The sequence below is a fragment of the Cynocephalus volans genome, chromosome 15 (genome assembly GCF_027409185.1).
Source record: "Cynocephalus volans isolate mCynVol1 chromosome 15, mCynVol1.pri, whole genome shotgun sequence".
Taxonomy (NCBI): Eukaryota; Metazoa; Chordata; class Mammalia; order Dermoptera; family Cynocephalidae; genus Cynocephalus; species Cynocephalus volans.
Genome location: NC_084474.1, coordinates 57,867,620 through 57,884,833, shown reverse-complemented (window position 1 = coordinate 57,884,833; position 17,214 = coordinate 57,867,620). Strand labels below are relative to the sequence as shown.

The window sequence follows — 17,214 nt, the reverse complement described above, 5'->3', positions numbered from 1 at the left end:
GGTAATATATGTCAAATTTAGGTAAATATATCAAATTTAAAATTCCTCATACAAGTAATTACTTCTTTGTTAAGTTTAATAAAGTAGCTAGCAGTTAGGGGTGGTGGAAATACTGTTTGCTTCAATTTTGCGAGCAGCTGATTTGACTGGCAAACCAGCTGTGATAGACGCTAAAGCCTGACAGCTATATAAAATAGATAAAATAGGATACCCTTTATTCTGAGTAAGGTAGGAGGAATAAATAATAATATAGGGATATTTTACAAGTGGCTCCCTTGACTGAATCACTTTCTAAAAAGAAGTAAAAAGGCACATAGAGGGTACTTAAAATACTCTTACTGAATGAATGAAACATTAAAAACTAAAAAGGAGGTTTGTTAGCATATTACTCTAGAAAAAACTACTAGAACTAGAACATTAAATATTAATTTATATTTAAACCAAGTAATCTCAAGTAGGTCTCAAAAATATGAATAATAATATATTCTAACCTCAAGTTAACCTTATTAATATTTTCCCATGCTCTGGAAAATTAACTTAATTAAAACAAAAAGTGGTTTCTATTAAATAAATGAATAAAATCTAGCAAGACAACTAACTCATTTTTGTTAAATTTGAATCACTTCAAATGCAACATCTAATAATTCAGTATTTACATATCTTTTTAAATATAACATTGTAAGATACTGAATCTTAAAAACAGGAAGTAGTTATTGCATATTTTGTATACCTATGATTATTTTTATTTATTAAAGATGCAAAAATAACTAAATAAAATTTCTTTTGATTCTAAAAATCAAAAAAACATAAATACATACTCACACTTAAGTATTTTAGAACATTTTCCCTTAAAGGAAAGCTAATTGATGCTCCCTAAGAACAAGAAACTAAATATATTGTTAACTACATCAGTATGAATTGGTATTTCTTGGTACCATCTTTTATATTGTCACCACTTCTTTTTACAATTTGTCATCAATTTTAAAAACTGTTCCCTAAAAACAATTCAGAGAAATATACGGGTGTACAAATACCATCCACTTTCCCGTGGAAACATATTATCAATCACGGAACACAGAACCTGAATAGATAAGTTCAAGTGTTTTAAATGTACTTCCCCCACCATCAGAAGCTGGTTTTATTATTTGATGCTCGTTTAAATTGAATATAAAACAAATTTTCCCCTAAATTATAAAATAAGCGACTTTAGAGGAATATTCATTTAACTTAGAGAATATGCATTAAATTGTTATAAATAGCTAAACTGATATACATGATGCTGTTTTTAATGCTTTAGTTATGAAACAGAGAGTTGAATGGGAAAAAAAATCCCATATGTATATTTCAAAATAGCCTTTAGCTTGTAAGATGGGTGTTTATTTTTTTTCACTTTCAGAGTAATAAATCCATAAATGGATATGATGGTATTTAATTGGCCTGAATTTTTCTAAATTCCTTAGCATGGATTCTGTTTATTTTCATGGTTAAACTTTCAGACTCAACTTTTATAAGATAAACAGACAAATTACAAAATACTACTTTGGAGATACAAGATAAGTATAATTTTTGAAGAAGTCTCATTGAATTCTAGATGATACAAGTAAGAACTAAATAAATGCATAAAATAATATTACCCACATATGGGCAATACCCATTAAAATATTTTGTTAGCATGAAGCTAAAAAATTCTCAGCAAAAGGGTGATAAAAGTAGGCATTACCTTATTATCTTAAATTCTTGCCTTGAAGAAAACTAAAACTAAATCTTTAAGTAAAAGATCTATAAGAATTAATAGTCTGATCCATGTAATTGCATGGTCCTATGCACCCAGGGCCACCAAAAATTCTTTAATCTTAGATAGCATGAATTCTGAATGTTGGTCAGACATTGCTGTTTAGTCACAAATAACTTCAGTTAAAATTTCACATTTTCACTTTCATGTTATTATTTTTAAGCCCGTCCATCTCCACTACAATCTGATTTTTCAGATCAGTGGTGTCTGATCAATTTATCTATGGGTGAAATTCATATGTCTATACCCTTCGGTACTTCTCCAGGGCAGTCACTTACTTAAATTACCAATGTATGGTGCTTGGCATGTAGCAAGGGCACAAAAAAATGTTTACCGGATAAATTATGAATGAAGGAACAAATAAACTAGAATATTTCTGTAGACATTGAAACCTGAAATGCTGTAAAATGTGTTTTTAAGTCAGTAATGTTCATTCTTATAAAATAATGCTGAGTAGAAGTTTTTGGAGGCCCCTAAATTGAAGACTACTGCTCACAACAAAGACAAAAATGAAGCACAAGCACCCTCTTTCTTGAAGAGAGCCAAGAATGGGGCCAAACCACTGAACCCAGCATTCCCAAATCATCACCCTAGCCTCCACACGAGCGTAAGGGTAAATGAGGAGCACTGGGGGCTAGTGTTTGTCATGAGAGCTTCTTCACTCAAGTCAAGTTGGGGAGCATGAAGATATTCCATCACAGACATTGTGGTTCCCTGAAAGAAGGGGAGACTAGCATCTCACTTCCCAGCTGGACTGACTATTGAATAGGGAAACTGCAAACTTGTACTGGTGCTGCCAGTGGAGTAGAACTTAGCCTGGTGAAAGTGTTCTTAGATGATGTGACATATGTCTCTGAAAGTGGGGGGAAATACACTGACTTAGAAACTTGTCTACTTCTTGTTTAGAGATTTCTGAAGATGAGAGTCTGGGTGGAACAACCTGCAGCAGCAGACCTAATAGGACTGCAGAAGAGAATGGCGAGTACCTCTCACATTTCTCTTACCTACTCCACTAATTCCCTGAGATCTTAGAAACAGAACATCACTGATTCCCATGGCTTATGCAAAGGAAAACTGAAAGTGGGGAAGAAGCAAAGGCTGCTGGTCGGATGCACCAACGCCCCACCTTCTGGTCAGGTGTTTGAACTGACGGAACAGAAAGGAGAAATAGCTGCCCATTTCTGAAGGAGAGTTCAGTGCTACAGAGAGCTAAGATAAAATTATCACCCCAAGAAAACCACACATACCATCCACATGAAAACAGGACACTGTCAGAGATATTTCGCAGTAGTAAGAACCAGATTATGCCAGAGTAATACCCACCATCTTCAGATAACCAGATTCAGACGATGATCTCTGTCTCTCCTGCCCTTTCTCCATCTTCCCTCCTTCTCCATCTCTCTAAGAGCTAGACCCAAGAAAAGAGAAAGCATGCCAACTGTCTTAGGCCGCTTAGGTGACTTGCCTCGAGATGTAGGGTAGGGAAGGATCAGGTGAGATTTAAATAAAATCTGAGATTAAAATTTTAAACAGCCAGACTTTTACTAACCAAAAGTGACCAAGAAGTTGTAACACTTGTCCAAAGGTATAGATAAAGGAACAGAAAAAGGATATTAGAGAGCATGCTTCAAAGTAGTTTTGTAAATTAAAAAAAGCCATAACTGATATATACCAAATTGAGTTGTAACTGTTTAAAAAGTGCTTACATACTTATTTACAAACCCTGGTATCAGGATGAATCCTTAAAGAACTGCTAACAAAAAACTTAATAGCTGAAACTATTCTTCAAGTTCAAGCACAGGCTGATATACTGTCCCACACAGAAAAAGAAAAAAGAAGAAAAAAATATATATGGTAAAATCTTAGCCATGGTAAATTCTCAGGTGATTGCTGTAATCTGCCGGCACCTGACCTTGGTTCAATATATATCCATGGCAAGATAAAGCCAGTCTCTTTTACTAACTGCTCCTGTTTTGCCCACCTTAAACTTGGGATTCCCTAGAAATCCATTTATGATAGAACCATCGTTCCTTACTTCAAGGCTCTCTCTGGTTGATCTCATGTACTCTTTCTATGCCAAATATTCCCAAATTCATAGTTCCAGCCTATGTTTTCAACTGCCTAGTAGATTTATATGTTCTTTAGACACTGCACACTTAATACTTCTACAACAGAACTCATTAGCTCACCCTCCACACCCAACCCCTAAAAGCTGTTCTTCCCTCTCTTTCTATCCTTTATCTCAAACAATGGCAACATCATCAATCTAATTCTCTAAATCAGAAAACTTCTTCAACCTAATCCCATACACAAAACTGGTTATCAGAGCCAGATGATTCCAAATGATCAAATATAGATGATTTCTTGAATGTTGGCTCTCTTCTCTAATTCCACTATCTTTGCCTTAATCCTCTTTGACAATGCTGGCAGTCTTTAATGTAGTTCTCCTAGGTCTCCAGTATCTGTAATTCCTATCTATGCTTCACTTTGACACTAAAATCAGATTTGATAAGAGTTACTCCCCTGATAAAAATTCTGCACTAGCTCTCCACTGCCCACAGGACTGAGGAGAAATACAAGCTAGAATCCTCAGCTTGGCAGTTAGACCCCTTACAACCTAACCTTTGTCATTTCTTCATCATATCCAATACTACCCTGTTCAGTAGATGCTGTTGCCTTTAGGACCTGTTCTCTGGCCCAGCTGAGGTATGCAGAAAAGCCTCTGTGTCACGTGCTAAGCTGATCCACTCTGGATTCTGCACCTCTGCCCCATGTCCGAACCCCTACTTTATCCTAACGATTTTCAGTTTTGCTAAAACCTAGAGTTTGGATCCAATGCCATGATTTACCCATCTCTTTTTTTCCCTTGATTAATGGCTTTATCTTCTGGTTCAAGCTAACCTCTTCACCAAAGGCTTAGTAACAGTGTAACAGGTAAGTATTTCAGTACAGGGCAAACTCTAAAGGCAGATTTCCTGGGTTCAAATTTTGGCTCTACCATCAACAAGCTATGAGATTTTGGCCAATGAACTTAATCTCTCTCTGCCTTAGGTTCCTCATTATAAAAAAGGGATAATAACAGTACCTTCTGCAAAGGATTTCTCACATTGTCAGAAAAGTGCTTTGAAAAGTACCCAACACATAGTAAGATCTCAATATGTATTAGCTATAATTTTCACTAATACTTATTAGTTTATTTGCCAAAGCAAAAGGATAAGACAAACTCGGAGTTGTGAAATTACAAATGTAGACAAAACTGCGCATACCACTTTGAACCTAAAATAACTCGTTGGTTAGAAAAACAATTTCAGATGCTAAAATTTCAAACTTAAAGCAGCTTCCTAACATGAGTCACAGCAAAATGTGACACAGTAGCCCAAATTAATGGAAGCCTGATGTTTTAAATATGGATGCAAGACAAAAAAAAGAATGTAACTCTCGACAAGGAGGAAATTCTTACAGGTGAGGGTAATTGACGTAAAATATAGAAAGATGCACACAGGTTGACTAAATTCTGGAAAATTCTTTAAAAAATGACAAAAGTGAATTTCTAGCATACTGAAAGAGCTGCTGTTAAATTATGACTACTAAAATGGTGACAGCTAAGGAAATTATTAAGTTATTATTCAACCCTTAACCCATTTAAAGAATATTTTTCTGGAAGACTATACCTATAATTCTGTAATAAAGGAACATGAAAAAATAGAATTTGTTTGAAGACATTAGCTGCAATTCACTGATTTCTGCAAACCAAGGGGGAATTTATCTGCACCTTATTTCTACTGTGCTTTATATAGATATGCTAAGAGAGAGTCTTTCAATGTTCATGGTCAGGACAAGAATGATTAAATGTTTAAAACCAAAAATAAGGCAATTTTGGAAATTTTGTGCCATCACTGAAGTTCTAATAAGTTAGACAGTAAATTTCTCTTTAAAGAATATAATCACAAAAATGACTGTTTTAGATCTTTCCTCCACTAGCAAAAATAATTCACAACTGACTTCATTTCACTTGACCAGTCAGAACAAGAATATGGCTCGCTATTAGCTTTCATATATTTACATATTTGTAGTCTTGACTATTATGTAGCTTCATTTACATCCTCACATTAAGATAGTTAAAAACCAAACTGAAGGCCTGTGGAATTACAACTTGATACTCTAACCCAGATCACTGAGACTTTTATAAGACACTTTAATAATTAACAACAATCAACATGCACCATTACTTAATTCATGAAGAAAAAAGTTTAAGAATCATGAAACTTCTGTATTAAAAATAAATCAATGAAATTAAGATATATTTTTTCCAAAATATTTTTATCTGCTATAATACATAACATTAGTTTGATGCCCTCTTCCACTTTATCTCCTTAAGATCTGTCTATAATTCTGGGAAGATGTTTCTACTACCGTTGGACAAAATTACAAAACAAGACTACTTTGGTTTTGAATCAAGACAACTAGGTTTTGGATTTTTTTAAAAAAGATGTTATTTGCTAGAAAGTATTCCAACATGAAGAATCTAACCTATTGAAGGTTTGGAAAAGGTTACCAACTTAATGTCAGGGCAGGAGAAAAAGGCCTCAGTCATAATTCAACCAGGTAAACAAACCTAAAGGGCCTCAAAAGAACAATTCACTTCTAACTGTGAGAGATATATGCCAGGAAGTACGATGGAATGGTTCTGATCCTGAACTAGTATGTATATCTGAAAACCTAACTTAAGTATTAAAGGACAAAAACAATTTCAGATTTAAAGAAATTTCACTTATGATAGTTAAAGAAAAAAACAACCATTCCATTATCAAAACACAGCCTGAAATATGCAATACTAGTTACCTCAATCAATTCTAACAAATTATTTGAAATATAAAGGTTTATTTATTTCGAGAGATAAACACTATAGGGCACTGGTCTTAAATTAAAAGATGATTAGATTGGACATTCTTTGATCCTAAATTCCACTGTTGGTTAACATCTCTTTTGATGTAATCACCCCAACAGTCTCCAATACTTATTTACTAAACATCCAAAATGAGGTTATGAACAGGAAGCTCACATAGTCAAAATAACTTCCTCAAATATCAATATTAGCCATAACATATGCTTGGAGTACAATATCTTTGTTTTAAAATATAAAGTAGCCAATTTTTCAACACCATCTTCTAAATAAATGACATCTTAGAAAGAACAAATTACTATGAGGAAAGTAGTGCTTTTTGGAACTCTTTTGGGTAAGCCATTTTTCTTTCTGCCATGTGCTTTAAACATCTTAATAAATTCCAACATGATGACAAGAAACCATATACTGCACCTGTACTTTCTATCTTAATTAATCCAGTAAGCACAGGCCTGCTCACTTTAATTTGTAAAGGAAATGAGGATATAATGAGTTTTAACTTAAGGTATTAATTACCTAAATAAGCAGAATTAGCTTAATGTTTCAGTAGACTTTGCCCAGATACAACCACCAAAGAAACATTTCAGAAATTATACAAGCCTTAAATAGCATTTAGGAATAAGAAATCAAAATGCTCATTCTACCTCAGGTGGCCAAATGGATTAAATTACACTGAAGAAAAAAGCCAGTGTAACTGTTCAGAGACCCTAAATTTTTTGATGTCCTTAACTACTATAGAATCAATTAAATCCAGTTTAGTTGCCCAGTGACTAATTAACTATTAACATTATTTTCTACTTGTACGTAAACACTTTATCTTTGAAGCAGGCCACTTTGCTTCCAAAACAAAGGTAATAGTGTCTTATATGCCTTAGTAGATTGATGGTCGAAATCTTATGAAAATTCTACATGGACCTAGACAATCACATGACACAACTGTGCACATGCCACACCATCTGTTGGATATGACTGCCAGCACAGATTTCGTGAGCTGGCAAAGGACCGAAATAGTCAAGAATTCTGCAAGTATTTCAAAGTGCAGGCTTCTCATTAATTTTAATTTCCTGTTGGCTCTATAAGGAACGAGCAAGTAGTGAAAGCACAATGTGCCACATACACTTGAGTTCATGACACATGTACACCTGTAGTCATAAACTTATCCAGGGCTATTCACTGGAACACTTGGGATTTTGTGTGTTTATTTCTTCTTTAGAAGAAATAAATCTGAAATATCCACAGCTATCTTTCCATACTTTGTTAATACTCTTGCAAACATCTGGAAATACTTGACAATAATCATTTAATTAACGCAGAGCTAATCAATGACAATATGCTTAAATACTTCACTCAGCTGAAGTGGTTTCCTCAGTCCAAAGAACTAAGGATTGAAGAGAACAAGCAGTTCTTTGACTAAGGAGTACATTACCAGGAAAACTTTCAGCCAACATTGCTTTAAAAAGCAAAAACATCATCTGTACTTAAGCAGATAAAGCAGATGATAGCATACTGCAACCCTGGTATAAAAAAAAAAAACCGGGTAGATGCTACTGGCTTACAATTTTGTTACCTTAAGGCTCTCTACAGGGCCTGTGTTGCTGAGGGCATTCTAAAGGGCTGGCCTTGCTGCAGTGTTTGTGTGGGCTCTTGTGCACTGCTGTCTCCAGTTTCTTTATTACTCCTTCACAACTGCCGGCTGTGTAGGAGGGTGAAGAGATCCTGAGAAAGAAATGTTTCTCCATAGCAAGTGAAGATTCCTAAAATGCTCATGGTGGTTCTAGCAGCAGGGTTGATACTTTCTCTAGGTTTACTGTTTTCTGCATTTTGCAGCAGTGATGTTTGTTTTGTTTGGTTTCCCTATAACCATACTGACTTGTTGACAACCTAGTAATCAGAGGTAGACTGTTGAAAACCTAGGAAAGCCCCAGACAAGTTTACACTTGGGGGAGATGATTTTTTTTTTCCCTCTGCCACAATTATTGAGACTTTTTCTCCAGTGCTGGCCTAGAGGATTCTTGTGTTGTTTAGCTCACTAAATAAATATTTAAGAATCAGAGTAATTAAGAAATGTTAATTTACAATTCAGTTTGAGTCAAAACCAAAATGGTTGACTTACCTAGTTCCTCTTATACTAGTAATTATTGTCAATTAAATTTTTCTTTTTTTAACTTGAAACCAATATAGTGGGTTAACAGATGGCTTTTAAAGTTTTTGTTCTTATTCCAAAATCTTTATGTTATTCAAAATATATCTATTTAAATATGATACAGTAATTTCAGCAAAACATGATCTACACGCTCCCTACTTAACACTAAACAATCTGGATGCTAAGGCTGTTTGGAAATAATTCTAACAAAAACTGAAACATTAGATTAGTGCTATAATAAACAGATTTGCCTTTTCCATTTGTTTTAGAAATCTTCATAGGCACACCCTAAACAAAACATTTTTTAGTAGAGTAAAAATAATTGGTTCAATTAGCCTAAATATATTTTACTCCTATCTTTATACTATAACCCCCAAATTGGTGACATCATAAATTCTCTAATCATCTCATTACATCCAGTAACACAACATGAAACAACAATTCACAGAAAATCCGAACGACAAACGCTAAAGATTTAAAAGAAAATACACAAATTATACTGCATACAGGATTTAAGACAAAGAATGCTTCCTACTCTGCACATCTGTATAGTAGGTGGCTCTCTGAATACATTTTGTCCTCTAGGAAGTTGCTCTGAATACCTCAAAAGATAATGAGGTGTTGTCTTTCACTTTTTTTCTTGAAACCCATTTTCCTCAAGGCAGAAAAATAAGTCTTCTATGTCCTAAAAATATGGTCAAAACAACTTCAGCTTGTTTTGTTAAACAGACAAAGGAATCACACAAAATCCAGTTATCTTTTGGAAGGTAGCCTTGAGATACACTATAAAGAGGAAAGATAAACACAAAAACCTTAGCACACTTTACACTTTGGTGAATCACGTTTTTTAACATTCTATATCTAATAGACGAGGGAGTGAATAAGACTAGATTTCCCTTAGTAACAGCTGGTGTCCTAAGTGGAAATCTATCTTTGCTTTTAGTCCGTTTTCCTACTTTGTAAGCAAAGTATTCCACCAGATCATTTACACTGCACCCTACATATGCTCTCTCTTTTTGCCCCTCTTACACACCTTTCTTCATCTTTTACCACACTCAATACTACTCTTAGCACTCCTTTATTCATCTCCTGGCAATCCTTCCATTATTCATTTCTTATTTATTCCCATTTACATTCCCCTCAGTGGCTATTACAAGCATTTTCCACTTTCTTCAAAGTGAAGAGAGGGTTGAGCAGTTTCAGTTGACAGGTGTAGTAAATGTCAGGGAAAGACGAAGTGTCCTAGTCACTCCAGCCCTCCCGCCAGTCCCTTTTTAAGGCTATCTGCCCTGTGTAAGTCAAAAAAGAAATAATTCCAGAAAAAATGGATCCAATCATATGATCCCTTGAAGTCTCTTTCCTACTGTGAAGTCATTTTCCTTTATTACTATTATTTTTTTTTTTACTTTTACCTTTTATCATTAGTTCCTCACCTTAACCAAAATAGTACCCTTCAATCTAGTAGGCTGGCTATCTCTGTTGATTAATCTTTTCTAATGTCTCCTACATTTACGTATTCCTGTTTTTGTTGGTTTTTTTCCATTTGATTACTATATTATTTCAACCTCATGCCACATAATGGATTTCCCCTACCTCTAGTCTTTTCCTTTCAATCCTACATACTATCCCCAAGAGAAATATTCTTAAGACACTTTTCATCATGTCATTCTCTAACTTAAAAATCTTAAGTGTCCTTCCATGGTCTATGAGATAAAAATTCAGACACTGCAATTTGTAAGGCTTCCATGATCTGGCCTAGACCTACCTTTCCATTTTACCTCTCACATTGTTCCAAATTAACTACCATAGACCTGAAAATCTCTACTTCATTGTTACCCAATATACCTTGTGCTTTCCTACCTGTAAGCTTTTTATTACACACATCATTATTTGTGGTGTGTGCCTTCCTTCCTTCTGCTATCCAACTTTAATACTTAGACAATGTCTCCTTCCATATTATAATTTCACAAACTACTCCAGCCTTCACTAAGTCCCCCTCTTATCCAAAACCACATGAAAATGTCTAAATTATTGCTCTGGATACTTCTTAATACTTCATACAACTTAATACTTGTACTTGATACAACTTAATACTTCATTAATTTCTATCTTGTCTTCTTATAAATGAATTACAAATATATATAATTTATAATTACCCACAGTTCCTACCACAATCCAAAGCAGAAAGCAGAACATGTGTTAACTTAGCTTAATGTTTTCTAACAAAGCTTAGAATCCCCAGATAAAAGGACTCCAAAATCTATGATGGGCTGAAAACGTTACCAGAACTTTATTTATAGGAACTAGCTTCTGGAAAAATAAATTCACAAAACCAGAATAAGCCACAGACAACAGAAGGCTACATGTCAAAAGTTGCATGTGTGTGAAAATTTTTAAAGTAGGCTGCTGAAATGGCCTTTATCAAAATCACTAATGACTTCCAATTTCCTAAATTCAATATTCTGATTTCTGTTGAATTTTAATTATCATACTTTCTAGTAGAATGTTTGCAAAGATGATCACAACAATTCCTTCCACCCCACAGAGCCCTTTGCAACATGACTTTACTGTTTCTCCCATCATGAGATGAAATCTATCCATACCCCTTGAATCTAGACTGGCCTTCTGGCATATTTTGACTAACAGAATACGGCAACAGTGACAGATAGTGTGTGAATTCTTCCTCCCCCTTATGAATTTTTTTATTTTGGTAAAATATACGTAACAGAAGATTAACCATTTCATAGTTCAGTGGCATTAAGTACATTCACACTGTTCACAACCATCACCACCATTCATCTCGAGAACATTTTCATCTTGCACAATTGAAACTCTGTACCCGTCAAACAATCACTCCCTATTTCCCACTCTCCTCAGCCTCTGGGAACCACCATTCTACTTTCTGTCTCTGAATTTGACTACTCTAGGCAACTCGTATAAATGGAATCATACAGTATTTGTCCTTTTTTGACTGGCTTATTTCACTTAGCAGAATGTCTTCAAGGTTCATCCATATTGTAGCATTTCAGAATTTCCCTCCTTTATAAGGTTGATTAATATTCCATAATATGTACATACCACATTTTGTTTATATATTCATCCATCTATGGTCATTTGGGTTGCTTCCACCTTTTGGCTATTTGAATAATGCTGCTATGAACACAGGTATACAAATATTTGGGTCCCTGCTTTTACTTCTTTGGTATATACCCAGAAGTGGAATTGCTGGATCATACATTAATCCCATGTTTGATTTTTTTGAGGAACCACCATACTGCTTTCTGAAGTGACTACACCATTTTACATTCTCACCAGCAGTGCACAAGGAAGGATTCCAATTTCTCCACATCCTCACTAACACGTTATTTTCTGCAGTTTTTTTGTTGGTTGATAATAAACATCCTAAAGGGTGAGAAGTAGTATCTCACTATAGTTTTGATTTGCATTTCTTTAATGATTAGTGATATTGAGCATCTTTTCATGTACTTATTAGCCATTTGTTTACCTTCTTTGGAGAAATATAAATTCAAATCCTTTGCCCATTTTTGAAATGGGTTGTTTTGGTTGTTGTTGCTGTTGAGTTGTAGCAGTTTATTATTACAGATATTAACCTTTTACCAGATACATAATTTACAAATATTTTCTCCCATTCCATGGGTTGCCTTTCACTCTGTTGATAGTGTCCTTTACTGCACATTTTTAATTTCAATGTAGTCCAATTATCTATTTTTTCTTTTGTTTCCTGTGCTTTTGGTGTCCTATCCAAAAAATTACTGCCAAATCTGATGTCATGAAGCTTTTCCTCTATGTTTTTTCCTAAGAATTTTATAGTTTTAGTTCTTACATTTAGATCTTTCATCCATTTTGAGTTAATTTCTGTATATGGTATAAGGTAAGAACCCAACTTCATTGTTTTGTTTACGGATATCCAGTTTTCCCAGCACCATCCATTGAAGACTGACCTATTCCCCATTCTATGGTCTTGGCACCCCTGTTGAAAATCATCTAACCATTGATATGAGGGATTATCTGTGGGCTCTCTATTCTATACAATTGGTCTATACGTCTGTCTTTATGCCAGTACCCCAGTGTTTTGATTACAGTAGCTTTGTATTGAGACTTGAAAAAATTGCTATAAGACCAGCAATTTTTTTTTTCTTTTTCAAGATTATTTTAGCTATGTGGAGTCGCTTAAGATTCTATATGAATTTTAGGATAAATTTTTCTACTTCTGAAAAAACCATCACTAGGATTTTGACAGAGATTACACCGCATGTGTAGACTACTTTAAGCAGCACTAACATCTTAAGTCTCTAATCCATGAATACAAGATGTGTTTTCATGTAATAATGTCTCCTTTAATTTCTTTCAGCAACATTTTGCAGTTTTCAGTATACAAGTCTTTCACCTCCTTAAGTATTTCATTCTTTTTGATGCTACTGTAGATGAACACTGTGCAGATTCTAAGCTGACATCAAGAGGCCTTGCAACTTTGTTCTCTTGGGAAGCTGCTGCTGCCACATAAAAATCCCAGGCTTGCCTGATGGGTTCATATGATGTAGCCAACAGTCAGCACAACTGCCAGACACATGAATGAGGTAATTTTAGAGAGATCATTCAGCCCCAGTCAAGCCGGCAAATGACTGCAGCCACTTGAGAAACCCCAGGTAAGACAAGCAGAAGAACCCCTTAGCTGAACCAAGCAAGCCCAATTGTTAACCCACAAAATTATGAGCGAATAAAGTAGTTGTTATCTTAAGCCATTAAGTTTTGGGGTGATATTAAAGACTAACTAAAACAGAATTAAATAATTTTATTTGCTCTTTCTTAACTATAATAATTTATTCATTACTTTGTAGCTCATTTCAAACTGTTTCCCAGAGGCTATTAAGATTTACTCCAACTGAGACAAGATAGTTCTTTCATGCTAAATATACATTATTCATCATGTTCGTGAATGATTTAAAGCTTGAATGTCAGCATTCTAAATTATTTATAAAAAATTTTAAAGTAGATAGCTTAAAATGAAACCTTACTAGAACTAAAGAAACACAGATTTTATTTTTCTAATTTCTTACTTCAATATTGAAAAAACAATAAGTATATATTACAATTAATGGTTCCAGGCTAACCTGTGAATTACATTGCTAATATTTGCTAGCAATAAGTACTAAATTTATTGAGGATAAATTTTGAAACCTTATCTGATTGTTAGAAAACTCAAGTAATCACCGTATTTAGAAGAAAAAGTACTTAAAATTAAAAATACTTATAATCCCAAACCATTTAGTCATGTTGTCTAAGAAAAATGGCTTAATATCACTTAAAAATTTTAAAGATATACATATATCTACAATTTTATTTACTTATAAATAAGTGTACTTATTAATAAATACAACTATAAAAGATTGTAGAGTTATTTTATTTGGGAAAAAATCTTCCAGAACAATACACAAAAAATTTAAAACATGCTAAAGCAAAAATTTACTCCATAAAAATTTTTAGTCCACTGAAGAACTCATTTTGAGAATTTACTCTCTCAAGTTCTGGAAACAGGTGCTCTAGAATAATTTAATCTGTATTCTACGCATTCTTTAAAAGAAATCATAAGAAGTGGGGCAGGGGAAGTAAAGAGAAAATGTAAAAAAATAGGTGATAAGGAACATTATTATATTTAAGTTTATATGCTACCTAGATATAGCATAGGACTATTATTTTTGACAAAGCAAGTGAAATTAACACTTAATTAGTAGAAACTAATTCAGTTAACTTTCAAAGTTGAAGCAAATTTCTCAAAATCTATGTCATAAACAACTTTGCATCATTTATTTTGGTAACTGAGTTTACTTAATGTAAGAAGTATCTCATATTTGCATTATTGAAAACATCTCCTAAAACATGTCATTTAAGTTTTAAGGAGTCCTGAATATTTGTCTAAATTTGAGTTGTGATTTATTTAATTATAAGCAATTATTTATATTACTCTATAAGTACATTTCTACAAGCAAACTACAATTTCACAATTTCCCTACCACATACATGGCTATATATTGAATATTAATGTACAGTCTATAATTTTATACACATGGTTCATATACATACGAACTATACTTCTCAACGAGATAATAAAATACAGAAGGAGAAAACATAAATATGAGAATTTAAATGTACTTACAAAATCAAAGTCTCCATCTTGAGGAACCTTCCAGTTATCAGGAAAAACATTTTTGGACATAGGGAAGGGTTCATGCATGTTCTGATTACAGTTTTCATGACTCTTATTCTTGAAGTCCTGCTTATCAAAGTAATCCATGAAAGATGGTCTTTGTACTTGTGGTGAAGTTGCATTTCCTTAGGTAAACAAGGAACATAAGGAGGGTATAAGCTCTCACTCACATTTAAAGAAATATGATTCTTATTGAAGTATGATTTTTTACTGAGCCATATAATAAATTTGTGCTGGTCAGAGTCAAGGCCAACATAATCAGTTTCATAAAAAATAAAGTAAAAAAAAATAATAAATTAAAGAAACAAAAATATGCAAACCAAATCAGTAGGCAAAGACCCAGAATATTCTTAGATTGTAGAAACATTTCAGAATTTTAGCAGAATCTTTATCATAATTTTATTGAAAATCATTTCAGCTTAAAATTTGCCAAAGAAAGTACATTCTAAAAATCAAAGTGGTTTTTGGTGTTTTGTTTCTTGTTTTTTTACATTAAAGCCTGCACTGTTATTGTCATTGTACACCATCTGCTGTTAAGAAATTACAAGGACTTACCTAGGGTCCTCTCATATGTGACTGCTTCCTCATATTCTTTCTAGTGGAGCCCCCTTCCCCTTGGACTTCCATGGCTTCACCTGCCATATTTATATCCATATCTCCCAACTTTATTTCTCCAACCCAGACCTTGCTCTCTTAAGTTTTATACTCGAACATGACTTTGCAACTGCTTGCTATAGGACTACTCAATCTGGGGTGAGTCTGAGTTACCAGTTAGTTTACCAGTTCTAAACTAAATTCTAGATCTTTCCCTTCAAACCTGTAGCAACTCCTACATGTTATATCTCTGCTAGTCAATATTATTTCCTCAATCCCCAAAGTAATAAAGTTGAGAATTAACTCAGACTCCTCCCTTCCCATCATATCAAACTGATCATATAAGTCTTTTTAATTCTACTTCTCAATTGAGTTGTTTAAATCTAACCTTTTTTCTCTCTCCACCACTGCCACTGTCTTAGTTTAGTTTGTAATCATTTCTTGCCTAGGCCATTGTAGCAGCCTCAAAAGCAGTCTCCTTGCTTCTAGTATCCCACGTTTGATTTCAATTTCCATGCTGTCCACATAGTGACCTTTCTAAATGCAAATCAGACCATGTCATTCTTCTGCTTACAATCTTTCAATGTCTCCTCTCTTTTTATGTTGAACGAATAAAGTAGAAAATAAACATTTGGAATAACGAAATCTTGAATCTGGCTGTTATGGTCTTAGTCGGTGGTTTTCAAACTGGATTTCTTAAAGTCCTAGGGCTCTAAATAAATGTCCCAGAGACCACCAAAGAAGGTGTTTCCCATATAATTCGCCAGATAGAAGTAAGCTACCTTCTTAAGAATTTCCTGTGGGGAGTACGCCTCCCTACAAGAAAGCCTGTTGGGAAACTAAGTTACAAAAAGTATTTTTTTTAAAGTGAAATTGAAATCTGTCCTTCTGTAATTTATTTACATTCAAGTTCCAAATAAATTCCTCTTTCATATACTTGTCCCTCAAATATCTGAAGGCAAAGATAATGGCTCCTGTATTGGCTGGCTGTTTTTCAGATGAAACATCCCTACTTCCTTTCACATGACATATTTTTCAGACTGATTACCACCTTGTTTACTTGCCTATGAAGATATTCCAGTCTCTCAATGTTCCTCTAAAATGAGACCTAATATTCATAATAGTGATGTGACCAATCCAGAATGCATTTGTAATAGTACTAGTTACAGCTTAAGACTACAGTTACTACTATGACAACTAAAGGACATTGTTGGCTCAGGATGAGGTATAAGGTTATTTCGGTCAAAAGAATGCATGCTAAAACCTTTATTTTTAGTCTTTAGGAATATGGGATGGATCTAAGCTGATGCCTACTTTATGTGGTAAATCAGAGAGTCTGGAATTCTCTAACTTTAAAAAAAAGGTAGGGTGAGGGAGATATAATTATCAGGTAAGCATCCTATCTCCACTTTCTTTTCTCCCCACTTTAAGACCACTTTGAGATCTCTGTGTATTTTACTTGGCAGATTTGGAGTTTAGGTGAGTTTGCTTAGGTGATGATACAAGAAAAGGGGGTAATGTGCAGTTTTTATTCATTTAAAAAAATTTCATCTCAT

The 17,214-nt window shown here is 34.0% G+C and overlaps 1 protein-coding gene across 3 annotated transcripts in view; it reads right to left on the bottom strand.

Annotated features, from left to right (window-relative positions):
- STK3 (serine/threonine kinase 3) overlaps positions 1-17,214 on the bottom strand; it is a 304,634-nt gene that overhangs the window by 56,803 nt on the left and 230,617 nt on the right. For 2 of the 3 annotated variants that reach the window (XM_063079485.1, XM_063079487.1), the window contains one exon: positions 15,014-15,189. The exons of the other annotated variant lie outside the window; for it this stretch is intronic. In XM_063079485.1, the coding sequence (XP_062935555.1) occupies positions 15,014-15,189 (176 nt within the window). The remainder of the gene's footprint in view (positions 1-15,013; positions 15,190-17,214) is intronic. 3 annotated transcript variants of the gene reach the window in all.